Consider the following 18,652-nt stretch of genomic DNA (forward strand, 5'->3'; position numbering starts at 1 on the left):
GATACTGGGCTTAGAGCAGCCCAGTCAGCTTTAGACGATGATGTTGGTGAGGACAGGACAGGGCCAATCCTGGTTTAAAGGTTGGCAGGCATGCCTGGTGGCTAAAATTCTAAGTCCTACCATCGAGTGAGGCTGAGCCAGGCAGGTGCTGACGAGCTGTTGAAGATGTATATATATTTTTAATCTGCCTGTATGCAATTTTATTTTCATTTCTGGAGCCCTTCAAAATGCGATGCCTCTTTTAGACGGAGGACCGAATTGCTTTGGGACAAGTGAATAAATTCGAAGCCGCGTTAATTGTGAACAGCCGTCCTTGGCTTTATGTGAGGAAGTAGCAATTGGTTTCTCAATCCAGGGACCTAGGGAAACAGATCACTGATGTTTGTTGAGAAAAACTTTCTCAGGAAACTTCTTTCTGCCACTGGAGGCTACGGCTTGTTAACCTGTGCCAAACGACCATGTTTGGTCCAAACTCTATAATAAATTCAGCAATGCTTCATCTTTCTATATAGAGCAGGGATAGGAGGACAAAGGACCTTTTGTTTTCCAGGGATCTCTTGCAGAGACCCATGTGTATGAACATAATCACTGTATTTAGAACCAGTGCTTTGTTATTTTTAGCAACAGAAAAGGTACCAGCACTCTCAGCTTCATCAAATACAAAATGCCTTTTCTACCCTCCCCCTCTCTTGGGCATCTCCCCCATTCTCTGCTCCCATTGGTATATGCATGTGCTGCTCTGAGCAAATACATATACAGAGATGGGAATGTTTATGTATTTGAAAGAAATGTCAACGTCTTCCCTCTGATAAATGCTGCTGGTGTGTCAAGTACCATCACTGGCCTGTACTTCACCTTGTTCTTTAATAATGATCACAGTTCTTCTGTAAACTCTACCCTCTCAGCTTAAGTTAAATGGAAAGATTTTGATAGTATTGGATTTGGGATTTAGTATTTCATACCTCATAAAAAATTTTTGTTTTCCCTTGGTTGTATGGTTTAGTTTTATGATGCCCTTCTTTTTATCTATGAACTGCCCTTCTTTCTATCTACGAAATGCTCAGATCTATATTTGTGTTGAACACACTTGATTTTGTAAACTTGTCTAAATAAATTTAGTCTGATATTGATAATCCTAATTAATACTGTTAGTTTAATATTTATACTATTTTTTTCTCTATCTATTTCATTTTTTCCCAACTTTTCCTATTCCCCTACCTTCTTCGCTTGCGTTTACTTAAAAGTACGTTGATTCAGTCACAGAATGTGGTTGTTGCTGAACTTGTCAGCTCACTCTTTTACAGAAAAGGACCTCTTAATAAAAACACAAGTCAGTCCATCTGAGAGTTGTTTTCATGTGCATAAATGGCACAGGCCACAGTGAGGGATTTTAATTTCAGATGAAATATAAGAGCCGTGTTAAGATTTTGGCATCTTGATACCTTCCAGAGGAGGACAAGCACGTTCTGGAAGTTCTCTTGGTATTCTCCAGGACTTTTGCTTCCCCGACTTAATTCTTTAATTCTCTTGGATATCTTAGCAAGAGGGATGGGCCTTTTTATTCTTCTCCTCTTATTGCCCTGTCTGTTGCTTGTAAGCTTTCTTCTTGCTATAAAATCATCTCTGAGACCTAGAATAGGAAGAACCTTGTAGACGTTCTCCAAGTGAATACTTTTAGTTTGTTTCTCAGCTGTGGCTTAAATTCAGCGACTGAAGCACATCCAAGAGGGAGACTCAGGGAAGAAAACGGAACAAAAGTCAAGGAGAAAGTGAAATTATCTTCTGAAAGAACAAATAAGAAAAAGACTGCTGGCTTCTGGGGGAGTTGTTTCGTTATCCAGAATGGCTCTTAGACTAGCTCAATCTGCTTGAATATCTGTTCATGGGCTCTTGAAAACCCAGAGTGTTCTCCTTTGTGTGCCATGGTTTACAAAGAATGAATCTGGCAGGAAAGATCATGATTCTTCACCGGTGAGCTTCCTTTGTGTGTTTCAGTCATGGTATTTCTGATGAATGGCGAGGTTGGAGAACATCGGGTGCTTCTTTCCTTCTTGCAGGGCATTGCTCACTAAATTGACACTATCTAAACCCACCCTAAATAGGTACCGCCAGCCTTAGTCACCTGAAAAAAAAATGATGGTTGGAATCAGAATTTATAGTCACCAAAGAGGGGGTCTCTTGGAGTTAGGTCGGGGAGAGAAAATCCCCTCCTCGTGTTGGGAGAGGAAAGACATTTTGTCCCCATGTTCTGCTTCTGCTTTGTGCTCAGCATGGAAGAAGTAAAGAAGAAATACCCAGGACGAAACCAGCCAGGGTGAACCTGGCCTCTTAATCCATGATTTCTACACTCGCCTTCTAAATCTGATAGTAGTGGAGAAAGTTTTCAGCAAAAGCCTAGTGATTCTAGACTTTTATCAAACACAGATCCTCCTTAAGAACTGAATTTAGAAGGAAAACAGCAGGACTTTTTTGCTCATATACTAGGAGGAAGGACTCGGAGAAAAATCAGATTTATTTACTCTGAAATTACTTTAATGTCCTAGCAGGCTCATAATCCCTATGATGTTATAAATTACCAAGATTTGAGTAGTGTTGGAGGCTTTAAAATACTGGAAAAATATATTGTCAATGCGATAGCCAACAAAAATAAACTAGATTTGAGAATTATCTGGTTGAAACATCGATTGCCACGTTTTTTAGTTGAGGTGTAATTGGCATGTAATGTTATATTAATTTCGAGTGTACAACATAACGATTCCATATCTGTAAATACTGTGAAATGATCACAGTAAGTCTGTTACCATTCGTCACCATACATATTACAAAACTTTCTTCTTTTCTTGTGATGAGAACTTTTCAGATTTACTCTCTTAGCAATTTTCAAATATGCAATACAGTATTATTAAATGTAGTCATCAGGTTGTGCATTGCATCCCGATGAGGTATTTACTTTATAACTGGAAGTTTGTACCTTTGACCCCCTTCACCCATTTCACTCACCCTATCACGCCCCACCTCTGGAAACCACCGTTCTGTTCTCTGTGGCTATGAGCTTGGCTTTTTTGTTTGTTTTGTTTTGTGTTGATTTGATTTGATTCATTTGTTTTGTTTTGTTTTTTAGAGTCCACATACAAGTGAAATCATACGGTATTTGTCTTTCTCTGCCTGATTTATTTCACTTAGCATAATGCCCTCAAGGTCCATCCACGTTGTCACAAATGGCAAGCTTCCATTTTTTTTATGGCTGAGTAATACAGAAGCAAAAATAAACAAGTGGTACTACATCAAACTAAAACGCTCTGCACAGCAAAAGAAATCATCAACAAAATGAAAAGGCAGTCTACTGAAGGGGAGAAATATTTGTAAATCATATATCTGATAATCATATGTCATCTATATAAAGAACTCATAAAACTCAATAGCAAAAATAGAAACAATCATTAAAAAATGGTCAGAGGACTCGGGTAGATATTTTTCCAAAGAAGACATGCAGGTGGCCAACAGGCACGTGAAAAGATGCTTGGCATCACAGATCATCAGGGAATGCAAATCAAAACCACAGTGAGATATGACCTCACACCTATTAGAATGGATTATAAAAAAGATTAAAAATGACAGGTGTTGGAGAGGACGTGGAGAAAAGGGAACCCTCGTGCACTGTTGATGGGAACATAAACTGGTTCAGCCACTGTGGAAAACAGTATGGCAGTTCCTCAAAAAATTAAAAATAGAACTACCATATGATTCAGCAATTCTACTTCTGGGTATTTATCTGAAGAAAATGAAAATACTAACTAGAAAAGATACATGAACCCTCCCGTGTTCATTGCAGTATTATTTACAGTAGCCAAGATGTGAAACCAACCTAAGTGCCCACTGATGGATGAATGGATAAAGAAATTGTGAATACACACAGAAACACACACAATGGAAAATTACCACATTTTAAAATTCAACAAATATTTACTGGGAGTCCACTTTGGGCCAGGCCCCATTCTAGGTGTTGGGTTATGGCAATGAGCAAATAAGTTGATCCTTGCCTTCACAGTGTTTACACTCTAGTTGGCACGAGGCATACGTTCATAATAAATACATCACGTCATCTGTTTGATGGTGATAAATGCTATGGCAAAAAGCAAAAGTGGAGCAGGATAAGGGGGCTCAGGCCTCCCTGCGACAGGAGAGGGCGGCTGTCGCATCGCATTGCAGGGTCAGGTTTGGGCTTTGTTGAGAAGGTGAGGTTTTAGCAAAGACTTGAACCTGGTGTGTGTGTTAGCCCTGTGAGTGAGTACCTGGGTAGCTGGAGGAAGTGTTTCAGGCAGAGGAAATAGCTTGAAATAAAGGTCTGGAGCGGGAATGAGTATCTTTAAGTGCAGTCAGTGTGCTTGGAGGAGAGAGAGGGTGAGAGTCAGAGGATGTGGGATCTGAGGGGCAGTGGGGTCCGAATCAAGGGTGTTGGCTTTTTCCTTTTAGGGAGTTGGGAAGCTATTGAGGGTTTGGGGCAGAAGGTACCATCTTATGATTTAAGCTTTAAAAGGATCATCCTGCTTCTTTGTTGAGCATGAGACTGCGGCAGAGGCCGGGGGTCCAGTTAGCAGGCCCTTTCAGTGATGGGTGAAGGATGAGGGTGGCTCAAACAAAGTGGGTAAAAAAAGGTTGTGTTCTAGATACCTTTCGAAGGTCAGGCGGTCACGGTGTCCTGACTGATTGGATGTAGGATTCCAGAGAAGGAGAGCAGCTGGCAGTGGAAGGATAGAGTTGCCTTTAACTGAAATGGGAAAGGCCGAGTTCAGTTTTGGAAGTGTTGGAGATGTTTCAAAGATATCCAAGCAGAGCTGTCAGGTAGGCAGTTTGATGTACAGGTTGGAAGTTTTGGAGACAGAAGTGTGAGAGTGATCATCATGGAAAAGGGATTTAAAGCGGGAGACTGAGTGAGATTTCCGAGGAGGTGAATGCCGATAGAAATGAAATGAACACCAAGGATTGACCCTGGGGCACTCCAGCTTCGAAAGGCTGGAAGGAAGAGGAGGAACCAGCAAAGAAGATGGAGGAACAGCAACCAGTAAGGTAGGAGGAGGATCAAGAGAATGTGAAGCCCTGGAAACCAAGGGAAGAAAGCGTATCTTGGAGCAAGTGATCACCCAAGTCAAAGGCTGCAGACGGATGTGGAGTTGGCAATAGCAAGGTCACCACTGCCTTTCACAAGAGGATTTTTAGAGGAGTGGTGGGGTCAAAAGTCTGGCTGAAGTTAGTGCGAGAGAGCAGTGGGCAAGAGGAGTTGGAAGGAGTAAGTATAGATGATGCTGTCATGGAATTTGCTGCAGAGAGGAGTGAAGAAGTGGCTGGTACACTTTCTGACTCTCTGGCTGGCTCCAAGGTGGATTCCCCTCACATTTTGTAAGAGCGCACAGCTCTTCAGCCATACCTTATTTCCGTGAAGTGGCTATGAGCCATCAGCGTAGAAGTTTGGAACCGGTTGAGGTCATCAAGGTCATTTCAGTTCATCTCCCACCTGACAATGGAATCTTCTTTGTAATATTAATACAACCAACATTTAAGTTTTTTTCATGTGCCACCTAGGGATCCAGAGATGAATAAGGCACAGTTCCTGCTCTTGAGAAACATACCTTTTTTAATGGCATGAGGCAGGCATATATGCTTCCCAAGAGAAAAGGGAACCTTCTTCATACACTCTAGGTAGGAGTGTAAATTGGTGTAGCCACTATGGAAAACAGTATGGAGGTTCCTCAAAAAACTAAAAATAGAACTGCCATATGACCCAGCAATCCCACTCCCGGGTATATATCTGAAAAAAAAATCACTAAAAAGATACACGCACCCCAATGTTCATAGCAGCATTATTTACAGTTGCCAAGATATGGAAGCAACCTAAGTGTCCATCAGCAGATGAATGGGTTCACAAGATGTGGTATATATATACAATGTAATACTACTCAGCCATAAAAAAATGAAGTTTTGTCATTTGCAGCAGCATAGATGGACTTACATTAAGTGAAATAAGTCAGAAAAAGACAAATACTGTATGATATCACTTACATATGGAATGTAAAAAATACAACAAACTAGTGAATATAACAAAGAAGCCGACTCACAGGTATAGAGAACAAACTAGTGGTTACTAGTGGGAAAAGGAACGGGGGAGGGGCAATATGCGGGAGCGGATTAAGAGGTACAAACTATTAGGTATAAAATAAGCTACAAGGGTATATTTTACAACATCCTGGGGAATATGGCCAATATTCTATAATAACTATAAACGGAGTATAACCTTTAAAAGTTGTGAATAACTGTATTGTACGTGTGTAACACATAATTTTGTACATCAACTATACTTCAATAAAAACTTTAAAAAATATATAAATATTATGATATAGGCATGTGTAAAATATTGCAAAAGCACAGGGGAGACAGAACTAACTTGACCTGGGGAAGTTAGAAAAGGTGATATGCATAAAAAAGCTGACATTTGAACTAGGTCTGAAAGATGAGCATGACATTTTCCAGATGGAGTGCTGAGGAGAATCCCTTTATCAGGTAATAATCCAGCTCCTTTTTGAATGTTTATAACTACAGAGAGCTCCCTACCTTATGAGGCCCATTTCATTTTAAATAGCTGTAATTGTTGCAGATGTACTTTCTACATTGAGCCAAGCAGTGCCTTTTACTATTTCTGCTCATTGGTCCCGGTTTTCTCCTCTGGAGCTAATGGGCAGAGACTTATCTTTCTACCACATAAGTCGTTTCTATATTTGCAAATAGTCATCTCTTTTCCATGTTGAAAAAAGGGAAATGGATAAAGTCTCCAGTTGCCTTCCCTGAGAAGCTGACCTGAGACTAAGTTGGTGGACAGGGGGTTCAGGAGGGAATGCTTTTGAGATCAACACCATGAAAGGAAGGGAAGATTGGGCAGGAGTGGGCAGAGAGAGAAATACAGGTGAGACGCAGTATTAATGGAAGCTTGTGGGAAGTTCTGAAGATAGACTCATCCTTCAGAGTTGCCTAGAAATAGGGCAAGAGGACCAGGTCTTTAGACGCCACGACCGCCAGTCATTCAATGCCTTCTACCCCAGGAAGGGGACGTGACTTTGGGCCAGGTGGTTCTCTTCAGCTGACACAGTCCCCAAAGTGGGATGGCAGCTGAAACCAATTGCTAGGGGCACCAGCTGGGGTAGTTAATCCCTTATGTCTGAAGTGGATCTGGAAGGGATCTCAGTGATGCAGAAGAAGGATCTCATGTACTGCTAATTCTTTAGGCAGCTGTTTTCTGAGACAGTTAATAGAATGAAAAAAAGTACCTGTTTTTGTTTCTTCTTATTGGCAAATAAACACCCTGAACATCAACGTGATGAGGTTCACCGTAACAGTTCCAGACTGATGGGGTCTAACGTACAATCGTGTCTTCCCTGTGCCGACTGCACCTATCAGTCATGATAGCCTTTTACCTAGGACTGCTATAAGGGGCTCTCAAGGCAAGTTAAAGAAGTACATTCACGCAATAAATTTGACTGGGAATCTTCCCAAGGAGGACGAGACTGCTCCAAGGAGCCCTGCACATAACATTTTGTAATGACATTAGGAGAATAAAAATGTAAGTGTGGAAGCATAGTGAGCTGAATTAGATCCCTGTCCTTCATCCTAGAAGATGCTGCTTCTTGTGGTGATCACAGTGCATGCTGGGAGCCTGCAAAGATGGATGGTGGCCACCAGTCCTTTCCACTCCATGCACACGTGAAGATTGCTCTTTGATCTGTGGCTGTGACCATAATTTGCAAAGTCTGTCACTGCTTCCAACTTTTAGTTAGCCCAAAGCTTTGTTGAGAAAGAGCTGTCCCATTCCCAATTACCATACACCAGACTGATGGGTCAACTAAATGAATAATGCTGGACCACTCATTATACTGGGAAGCATTTGCCCAAGCTATAACTTTGTCTCTCGATTCCTGTTTGGTTTCATTAACCTCCTCTTGGTGCCGCAGCTAAAATGGCCGTGTAAGGCATCCTTATTTGATGAAGGATGGGCAAGATAAAATGGTTGAACTGGGCATTGACGGGAGCAGAGGAATCGGAAGAAGGATGATTGTGGAGGAAGGGAGAAGTAGAAGGCTAGATGGGGATGTGGTGAGGGTTAGATGGAGCCATATTAATTTTTCTCTTTTCTTACTTTCACCATATATTGGCTTTCTTCACATAGTAGCTGGCGGTTTCTTTAGGAGCTCATTTATAATTGTGAGCGAGTGTTAAGAGAAGACTAAGAGAGAAGAGGGTCAGGTTGGTATGTAGTAGATTGGTTTTCTTTTAAAGTCAGTCTCATTAGCATGGGCTCATTTGCTAAGGACCGTCCTGCCCCCTCCATGGGTTTCCTTTCAAGGCTGTCTCTAGCTGTGTATTTGAACCAGCTGTGGTTTCACTGTAGATGCAGCTTTGTGGGTATTCAAGAACCTCCTTACGATATGTTCATTTATCATAGAATGGGTAGACTTACTTTGTTTACAGTGGGGACCCCTCCCATCCTAAGCCTGTGCATTTTAAGGTACATTTAAAAGCTTTTGTCACTTTGTTATGACCACTGGGCTGGTGAAAACTCAAGTGATAATACCTCTCATTTGAGAATTCCCCAAATTCCCTAACTTAGCTGGAACTAACAAGGAGAACAAATGGCTGTCCCTTTAAAGTGATAACCATTCTGGGTGAGTTGTTCTGTCGCAGGGCCTTCCTTTCCTGTAGTTGTGGTTCGCTGCGGGCCCCTGACAAGTCTTGTCATAATTAAGCTTTGTTGTCCTGGATGCCCACTCTATCCTACGACCTAAGGACAAGGTCAGCTTCCCCTGAATAGCAGTACATAGTGGCACTGAAGTAGAAGACCAGGAGCAGGGACTGGCCACATACGAAGCCACTGTTCTATCCTGAATTAATTTCCATTCCCTCCCCTCCCATTCTTGCTGCCCCACCCTCTCTACTTCTCTGAATTCCACTGTCCTACCAGGCTCCTCCTTGACTGTATATTGAAGCCAGGGGAGGGAGCCATTATAAGCACCATTTTACCCTTAGCGGAAGGAGTTGCCCCCAGACGACCAGGCAGCTACTGTTTCATTCTGGATCGCTTGCGGGGAATGTGACGAGTTCAAGCCACGTGAAGCACACACAGCTCTGGCAGAGCCTCGAGGGGCTGGCGGCTTTCGTTGCCCAATCAGGGTCTTTGGACACCAGCTGGATAGTTCCCAGCCTGCATTTTTTTTGTTTTTCAATAGCGGTTGCCCAAAAAATACTCCGCGGTTTCTCAGCTGTACAACAATGTGTTCCTGAACTAAGAAATCACTGCATCATTTTTGTTTAAAAGCCTGATCTCTTGTAACCGTACTTTGAAGCTCTAGTTTGGGGGATAAAAAAGAACCACCCCTTTGAATTAAAGACACAATTTTGTTAGCTTGGATTGTTATAAATGGAGATGAACCATCAGATAGGCGATAGGGGCCACTGACCAAGAAAAGAGATGTCGTTACCCAGGAGGAAGTCAGGGGAAAATGGACTGAAAGAGAAGGACGAGGCTGAGAGGGTCTTCACTGTGTGGCTTCAGATTCTTCTAGCTGTAAGATCGAGACAAAATGCAGGGCTTGACATCTCCAAACAGCAGGTGAAATACAGCTTAAAATGGGACACATTTAAAATGGCTTCTCCCTCAAGAGGTGGGAGAAAACATAAGATGTTTAGAATTGACGGAGGGTTGTATGCAATACACAGGTCAGACGGAGACCCGTGGCATTATATAGGTAAGAGAAAGAACAATCCTTTCTATGTTGTTCTCATATAAAGCTTAATCATATATGACCTTAAAGACAAGTCATTCTACCTTGCAGCTGACACGTACTACGTGTGCATTACTCCACCTACATACCTCATTGTCAGAGTAGAAGACAGAGAGAAAATTCCATGTGCATTTCACCTAACAATTATGTGTTTATAGAAAATCTTGTACTACAGCGTGCCTCCCTGCTAGCCATACCTGAGTACCACCCACCTGCTGGGCGACTAGAGGTAGATTTAAGGGCAGATTGATGGCATTTTGGATTCTTCACTCCGATTGAATAATACATATCCCCAATTGATGAATCCAAAAGCCTCAAAAAATGGAAAGTGTGTGTTTGTGTTCATATAACTCCTTTGACAGCAAAACCTGACCTGAACTGACATGACGCCGTTTACAGTCTTTATCCCACTTTATGTGACCCTTCACATGTTTTGCTCTAGAAATACTAGCATATTTGATTTTAGGAAGCTGCCTGAGGCTCTGCAGTAGCCCCAAGGATTTCAGACAAGAAGAGTAGAGACCCATGTCGATCTTCTCAAGAGGAAGGTTTTAGGAAGGAAAGTATTACAAATGTTTGCAATTTAAACATATCCAATTTTAGAGGCATTATGTGGACAGAGTAAATAATGAACACAAACCTTTGTATCCAGATGGTCCAAACTCTCCCTCACCATCTTCGTTTTGGTTTTTCTCTCTCTCTCTCTCTTTGTGTTCACGACTTTAGGATGAGTCCTCAATGTTCTTCCAGTTCGGCCCATCGATTGAACAACAAGCTTCCGTGATGCTCAATATCATGGAGGAGTATGACTGGTACATCTTCTCTATCGTCACCACCTACTTCCCTGGCTACCAGGACTTTGTAAACAAGATTCGCAGCACCATCGAGAATAGCTTCGTGGGCTGGGAGTTAGAGGAAGTCCTCCTGCTGGACATGTCCCTGGATGATGGAGATTCTAAGATCCAGAACCAGCTCAAGAAACTTCAAAGCCCCATCATTCTTCTTTATTGTACTAAGGAAGAAGCCACCTACATCTTCGAAGTGGCCAACTCAGTAGGGCTGACTGGCTACGGCTACACGTGGATTGTGCCTAGTCTGGTGGCAGGGGACACAGACACAGTGCCCTCGGAGTTCCCCACCGGGCTCATCTCTGTGTCCTATGATGAATGGGACTATGGCCTCCCTGCCAGAGTGAGGGATGGAATCGCCATCATCACCACCGCTGCTTCCGACATGCTGTCCGAACACAGCTTCATCCCCGAGCCCAAGAGCAGCTGTTACAACACCCACGAGAAGAGAATCTACCAGTCCAATATGCTGAACAGGTGAGTGTGGGAGGTCAGAGGAGAGCTTCCAAGACTGGATTGGATGTTCAGAAACTGTGGGAGGGGCAGTTCAAGAGGTCTGAGGTTGAAGACTGGTCGTTGGGGTGGCGATCGTTCGTGACGGTGGGAGACCCGGATCCAGAGCTCGCTGCGCTGTGTGCTTGTTCTAAGAAATGCAAAACATCTCCCTCTTCTTGACCACCTCCCGTGTGCCGGGTCTCACTCCGAGCGTTTCGTGTGTTCGACCTCATTTAACCCTCAAGGCAACAACTCTCATTAGGCAGCTTTTAAAAATTGTTTCATTTTATAATACAAGAGAATAGGCGTGTCCGAAGTCACGCTGAAAGTAAGAGGTGCAGTTTGGAGTTGAACCCAGGTCTCTCTGACCGCTACACGCCTGATCACTATGAAAGATGAGACGGGCATAGAAATGAGGGAAGACCAGCCCCCTTACCTTTGTGACACTGCTGTACCGAGAGGGAATGGGGAATAGGGTCCATGGGTCTGTAGGCACATGAAGAGGATTCGTCCCTTGGTTTTTAATCTGCCTTTGCTTCGCCTTTCTCTGCCTTTGAGATTAAGTGCTGGTGTAGAGCAGCTTTGATGGCGGCTGTCAGTCTGGCTTATTGAACGAGAAGAAGGTGTGGGTGGAATCCCCCTCCCCTGACCTCACCTCAGAATCCAGCTACGATGGCAGCACATCCTCTTAGGGGCCATCGTGTGACCAAGTGGGGTAGAAAATTCTACACTGTGCTTTTGTGGTTTTGTTATTTGTATAAAACTGCTACGTGCGTACACTGTAAAAATTCAAACAATATAGAAGAGCTCAAAAAAAAAATAATAAAAATGACCTTAACTCTGACTAGCCAAAACGGTCATTACTGAAATAATTAATGACTGTCTTTCTAGCTGTCTCCCGGTGCTGTATACCTGTGTGGAGGTACAGCTACAGTTTTCCATAAATGGAAATATACCCAGACGTGCTGTTCAACAACCTGCCTTCCTTTCACTCAACAGTGTATTTTGGGTATCCATTTCACCTTTATTATGAACTATATCAGACATATAGAGAGATATTCAGAAAAACTTAACCCATGCTCAGGTACCCACCACCCAGCTTAAGAAATAAAATATTAGAAAGTGTACTGTAAGGAGGTTGAAATACATTCAGAGGAGGTTGAATGTGTACTGACTTGTACTTATTTAGCTTCTGGAAGGGACTTGGACTCTGTAGCCTCTTGTCTAAGCTCCTAATTCAGAGTTGACACTAAAAGTCGTTTTTCTGTGGCTGCATCTGTGATCCAATCCTGCTATTCCCCCACCTTGAACTCTCTGCTTTCTCTGCCATCCCTAGTTATCCCTCCATGTTGGTACAGACCATCTTGGCGTTCTTCTTGCCTCCCTGGCGATTCTGTCTCAGGCTTTACCTGTCTCTTAAATATGGGTGCTTCTCTGGCGTCTGTCCTCTACCCTCTTTTCTCTTTTCTTTCTGTTTTTCTGGCTGCGCACTGCGGCTTGCAGGATCTTAGTTCCCCGACCAGGGATAGAACCCGTGCCCTCGGCAGTGAAAGCTCAGAGCCCTAACCACTGGACCACCAGGGAAGTCCCTAGACTCTCTTCTTTTCTCCTCCATTGCCAAGAATACAATCGATGTCTGTAAGTTCCCCCAGACGGACATCGCTGGCTGAAACCTCTCCCTTGAGCCCCACGTCCGTCTATGTATGACCACATCTGTTCCTTTGGACGCCATGCACCCTAGAACATACCATACCCAAGGCTGCACAGCTGTCTCCTCTCCCTTCAACCCTCCCACCCTCTTCTAGCCACATTGGCAGCGCTTATAAAGGGTACCTCCTGTTACCCAGTCTCCTAAAGTAAAAATGCCCAAGGTGTCCTAGATGCCATAGCCCTGACCCCGCATAGCCAGCCGTGGCCTTGTCTGTGGGCTCGCCTTGGAGAGCTTTCACTTATTTTCATCCCCGTGCCATCGCCCAGTCCACCTCTTTCTACTCGCATTGCTGCAGGGCCTCTTAAATCTCTTCTGGCTTCCAGTTCTGCTTCTTTTCAATCTCCTTTGCAGCCGGAGTGATCTAAAATGAAAATGTGATTTCATCACTTTCTTGCTTAATACCTTTCAGCGGCTTTTCATTGCTCCTATAATAAAGTCCCATCTCCTTAATGTGGTTTATAGAGCCTTCCACAGCATGAGCCTTCCTAGCTTTCCAAAACCGTCTCCTGCCCCTCGTCGCTTCGACACCGCCTTCCTGCCACGCTGAACTTCCCGTGTTCTCTCTCCCTCCCAGCTCCTACTGCTGCCTTGAATGTGCTCCCCAGGCGCCCCTGCCCAGCCATACACAGGTGCACGTGCCCCTCTCCCTGCCTCCTTCTCTGCATCCCTCAGGATTCAGTCTTGGCGTCCCTTCCCCTGAAAGCTGAGCCCTGGACTAATATCACTCGGTTACACGCCTGCCCCGCCTCCTGTGCCTTTCCAATAAAGACGATCGTCGTTCTGTGCTTTATTATCTGTCTTCCCTGTAAGTTCTCTGAAAGCGGGGACCCTTCTGTCTTCCTCATTCTCGTGGCACCAGGGAAGACACCTGGAGCAAACGCATGACGTCCTCCGAGTTGCTGAGCTGCCTGGTGCCTCCCTGCTCTACGGGAGCGTCTCTGTTCTGCTCCTCTTTGCAAGACAAGGGGCACCTCCTTTAAAAACTTACTACATATTCGGTTCTGTACATTCATGTTTTCTCCCTAGTTCAGTTCATTTTCCCAAATATTTGTTCATTGAAACCAAGATGAGCGAACAGAAAACGTCTGCCGAGCAACACAAGGAAATCGAGTGGGTATTACATTGGGGTTCATACACGTGGTTCAGGAATGCCTGCTTTTACCTTAGAGCTTCCTCTGGGTAAGCAGCTCTCTGAAGATAGTATCTCCCATTTGGCTTACTTCACATCAGACTGTAACTGTTATCTCGGAAGCCAGGTCTCTAACCACTGTATCTTTGGAACCACCATTGGTTGTAACCTTTGTCGCCATCTCTTATGGCCCCTCAGGAGGGTGGCTCTCCTCGGTCCTCTGTACCCCGTGCTTAGAGCTTATTGTCAAGAGAACCGCACGCGCCCACCCCTCCATCTTCTCAAGTGCAGCAGGTCCTAAAAGGAACAAGGACGGCGCAGCAGATTATTCCTACATCCTCCAGTACCAGGGCAGAGCAGAGAGAGAGTCCACCTTCCCTCAGCGTCCCAAGTACACTGTGTAAAGGTCTCACCAGACTTACCAGAGCGTTTCTCCACCAAGCTGTCTCCTCTATGAACCTTCTCCTCTGCCCCGGTTCCCCGAATCTTGCAGGCTTCTCCCTCTGACTGCCTGCTGGGCATCTCCTCTGGGCTCTCTCCCTTTGTCCATGGACCTGCATCCCTCACTCTTCTCCATTGTCTTTTCCTTCCCCTCCTCCCAAATGCAGCTTCCCGTGGTTCTAGAGTCCAATTCCTAGCCTCGCTTAGCATTTTAATATGTTTTTCTATCAGGACCAGGAAGGATTGGGGTTGATGAACAGGGACTCACAGGAGGACAGCATTCAGCTCATCAGTGCGACTCAATTAGGCATCCTCGGTCAGCGGTCCTCCTCCTTCCCCTGGTCGGAATCCAGCCCCTCCTTCAGAGCTCTGGTCTCACTAGGGTCACTCTTTTAAATAACAGACCAAGCAGCCACAGCGGGAAATCTTGCAAATGCTTAACCGTTGCCTTTGGCCTGATGCTCACCTCCCAGCATCATTAGCAGCAGCAGCCCCAGGAAGGCTCCTCAGGACGTACCTGGGGGTGACCCAGCCAGGGATGGCGCCGGAAATACAGAGTCGGGAAACGTCTTCTGGTCTCACTTTCTGAAAACCCAGTAGCATTCACAGGCCCTGTCGTCCGTCCCCAGAAGCATTGCAAGGGGAGGGAAATCCCTCATTCATACCTGACCAGACTGTGGCTTTCTTTCCACGCGAGGGAAGTTCCTAAGTCTAGATTTCGGGATCACAGACAGGAGACTCTATGATATCCCTGAGTCCTAAAGAGGGACACATATTTGAAGTGATGTACTTGTTAGTTATGGAAGGAAAAAAAAATCCTCAGAGAGGATCCTTAAAATGAACTATTTCGTTCACTGTCCAGTGAATGCTACTTGTCACGTATCAATCCAGATTCCTTACAGATAACTTCTTAGCTCTTGGAAGCTTGGCCCACTGTAGACTTGGAGACTGTCTCCAGATAGGCTACGGGCTGCTGGATAAGGCTTTTTACTAGGGTTGCAAGAAAAATACAGAAACCCAGTTAAATGTGAATTTCAGATCAATGACAAATTTTTTTTTAGCATAAGTGTGCCCCAATATTGCATGGGACATACTGATATTAAAAGATAATTTGTTGTAATGTTACAGGGCTCCTGAATTTTTTTTTTTTTTTTTTTTTGCTAAATATGACCGTTCTACTTTGTACCCTAAGAATTCATTTTAATTATTAGCATTTATTAGCATTCATTTATGCCTTATTAGTAAATGTAGTACAGAGCCCTTATACCAAGACGTGCTGAGAGCATTTTATTCCAACTGGGAACTTTTTTTTTTTACTTTTTTATGTGAGCCTCTCACTGTTGTGGCCCCTCCCGTTGCGAAGCACAGGCTCTGGACGCGCAGGCTCAGCGGCCATGGCTCACGGGCCCAGCCACCCCGCGGCATGTGGGATCCTCCCGGACCGGGGCACGAACCCACGTCCCCTGCATCGGCAGGCGGACTCCCAACCACTGCGCCACCAGGGAAGCCCCCAGCTGGGAGCTTTATTTGGTTGAAAGAGTTGGAGAATTTCTTATGCCGTGCATTCTCGAGGTGAAAGATCTTCTTAGCTCCCAAGAAAATTCTGAAACCCTTTTGGTACCAGATGATCTGAAAGTGTTTAGAAAGTGGTCAGACCAGTTGTCTAAACTCTCCCTTACCCCTCTGAGCTAGAGAAGAATTGGTAGCTGTTAATAGGCCCTTGTCTATATTTTTCCTTTATCACTTCCTGGAGGAGCAGTTGACGGTGAGTTTCCTTCTCATTGTGCCTCCAGTACTTGGCCAGTGCATTTCTCTCACGTAGTTGGTGGCATGCCTGCCACTCACCTCTGGACTCTCTTTCTGTCCTGGGAACCCAGAGCTCCTACTCTTCATACATGGCAACTTTGGGGACTTGTAGAAAGAGCAGTTGTTCTTTGAGATGGCTGGATCTCAACATAGCAAACCTCTTATGAACCTTGCCTAATTATTTTCCCCTTGTGTCCTCAGGTTTCCTACTCAACAGTTGCTTTGCACTATCCCCTGCCACCCCCAAATTCTTCCTTCCCCATGAAACTCACCACCTCTAAAGGCCAGAATCCTCCTCTGGCCCAGCCTTTGAGAGATGGGGATAACCAATGTGAAGAAAGGTGGTTTGTTAGGTTCTTATTAAAAGACCTGTGATGGGGCTTCCCTGGTGGCGCAGTGGTTGAGAGTCCGCCTGCCGATGCCGGGGACACGGGTTCATGCCCCGGTCCAGGAAGATCCCACATGCCGCGGAGCGGCTGGGCCTGTGAGCCATGGCCGCTGAGCCTGCGCGTCCGGAGCCTGTGCTCCGCAACGGGAGAGGCCACAACAGTGAGAGGCCCATGTACTGCAAAAATAAAGAAAGAAAAAAAAGAAAGAGCTGTGATAAACACCATCTTCCTTTAACCTTGGGGCAGACGCCACATCCTTGAAACTATTGTATTAGCGGGATTGTTCCCATAGGATGCCTCCTTGACTCTTGGCCTGGAAAGTGCTGAGACGTTAAGAAATAAACGAGGAATTGAGTCAATTAGTTTTTTAGACACCATGGGCAAGATTGGCTTGGTCATTACCTATCTCTTAGTTGTTGTTAAATATTCGTGGAGTGCCAAGCGCAGGCAGATTTACGGTAAGGCAAACATGTATTATAGGCTGACTTAATATAATTTACACGTGAACCAGTCAAAAGTTTCCGTGAATGCATAGTTATAAGCGGACTGTCAGGCATGGTGGCCTTTACCTGATTAGAGAAATCTACTAGAATCTAAGGAAATTCCCATTTTTCGTGTGAAATGTTCAGTAAAGCAAGACACAACCTGCGTATATAGAGACAGACTTTATCTGCTCCATGGTGTAGCAGGAAGTATAAATTTGGGAAAATAACTGCAGAATCTAATAACTATCCCGAAAGGCACATTCACTGCTGGTTGTAATTCAGGCAAAGCAAGCTTGTTCATGGAGGAATGACGGAATGTGAGCATTATTCAGCTCTGCTGTCTGTCTGTAGTCTTCCACCTTCCTCATGTCACATGTATAGATGGTCATTTCAGCAAGTGATTTTTCTTCTTTCCCTTAAATTCAAACCTGTGAAGAGCGTGCTCAGTGCTTAACACTGAGACCCCTACGTGATTCTTTCCTTGGTCACTATTTGATTCTAGAGCTGACTTGCAAAATTTAAAACTTACCAATGACATATTTGGTGTTTCTTTCTTCTTTCTTCTCTTTCATTTTCCTCCCCCTCCTCTTCCTCCCCACTCTTTTTCCTCCTCCTTTTAAAAACTATTTACAATTTGGAGGAGAGGGCAGGAGACACAGAGGGGGAGTGAGTGGGAAAAGAATTCCATTTCACCGAGGACAGTTTTGAGCGGGGGCAGGATGCCCATCTGCGCTGGGCAAGAGGACACAGGTGGTCCAGTATCCACGGGAAGGAATAAGATGGTCTTGAAGAGGAAGGAAATGAGAGCAGAGCAGGCCAGTGGCTCTCCGTGGAGAGAGCAGACAGGCTCATTCTGAGAGTAGACTCTGTCTCAGAAAGCATGTGGGTTGGTGACGATGGTCAGAGTTAAGAAGAGGGTCACAGGTAGATGCTCAGAAGCAGCCCCATTGTCAGCCGGGCTGGTAAAGTTAATAACTCCACTGTTGCTTGCCGTTCTGAATACTTGCTGCACACGCGGCATTGTACAGTTATCTAATTGGATCTTCACAAAACTCCTGTTCCACGCAGATGTCCTCAGGAGACGTTTTCTGATCACCCTTTTTTTAAAAAATTAATTAATTTTTGGATGTGTAGGGTCTTCGTTTCTGTGCGAGGGCTTTCTCTAGTTGCGGCAAGCGGGGGCCACTCTTCATCGCAGTGTGCAGGCCTCTCACTATCGCGGCCTCTTTTGTTGCGGAGCACAGGCTCCGGACGCGCAGGCTCAGTAGTTGTGGCTCACGGGCCCAGTTGCTCCGCGGCATGTGGGATCTTCCCGGACCGGGGCACGAACCCGTGTCCCCTGCATTGGCAGGTGGACTCTCAACCACTGCGCCACCAGGGAAGCCCTGGTCACCCTTTTAAGGGCAGCTTGCCCTTCCCATCCTCCCAAGCTCCCTGTCCTCTCCTGCTTTATTTCTCTCTGTAGCACTTTTCGGACATATTGTGTATATTTTCTTTTAAAATATTTTGTTGTCTCACTCTCCT

At 44.8% G+C, this 18,652-nt stretch overlaps 1 protein-coding gene across 1 annotated transcript in view; it reads left to right on the forward strand.

The window, feature by feature from the left end:
- GRIN2B (glutamate ionotropic receptor NMDA type subunit 2B) overlaps positions 1-18,652 on the forward strand; it is a 294,156-nt gene that overhangs the window by 102,169 nt on the left and 173,335 nt on the right. Inside the window, exon 2 of the mRNA XM_027129551.1 lies at positions 10,551-11,149. Coding sequence (XP_026985352.1) covers positions 10,551-11,149 — 599 coding nt within the window. The remainder of the gene's footprint in view (positions 1-10,550; positions 11,150-18,652) is intronic.

This window comes from Aethalodelphis obliquidens, unplaced genomic scaffold, assembly GCF_003676395.1.
Source record: "Aethalodelphis obliquidens isolate GAN/ISIS:26980383/991018 unplaced genomic scaffold, ASM367639v1 scaffold36, whole genome shotgun sequence".
NCBI lineage: Eukaryota > Metazoa > Chordata > Mammalia > Artiodactyla > Delphinidae > Aethalodelphis > Aethalodelphis obliquidens.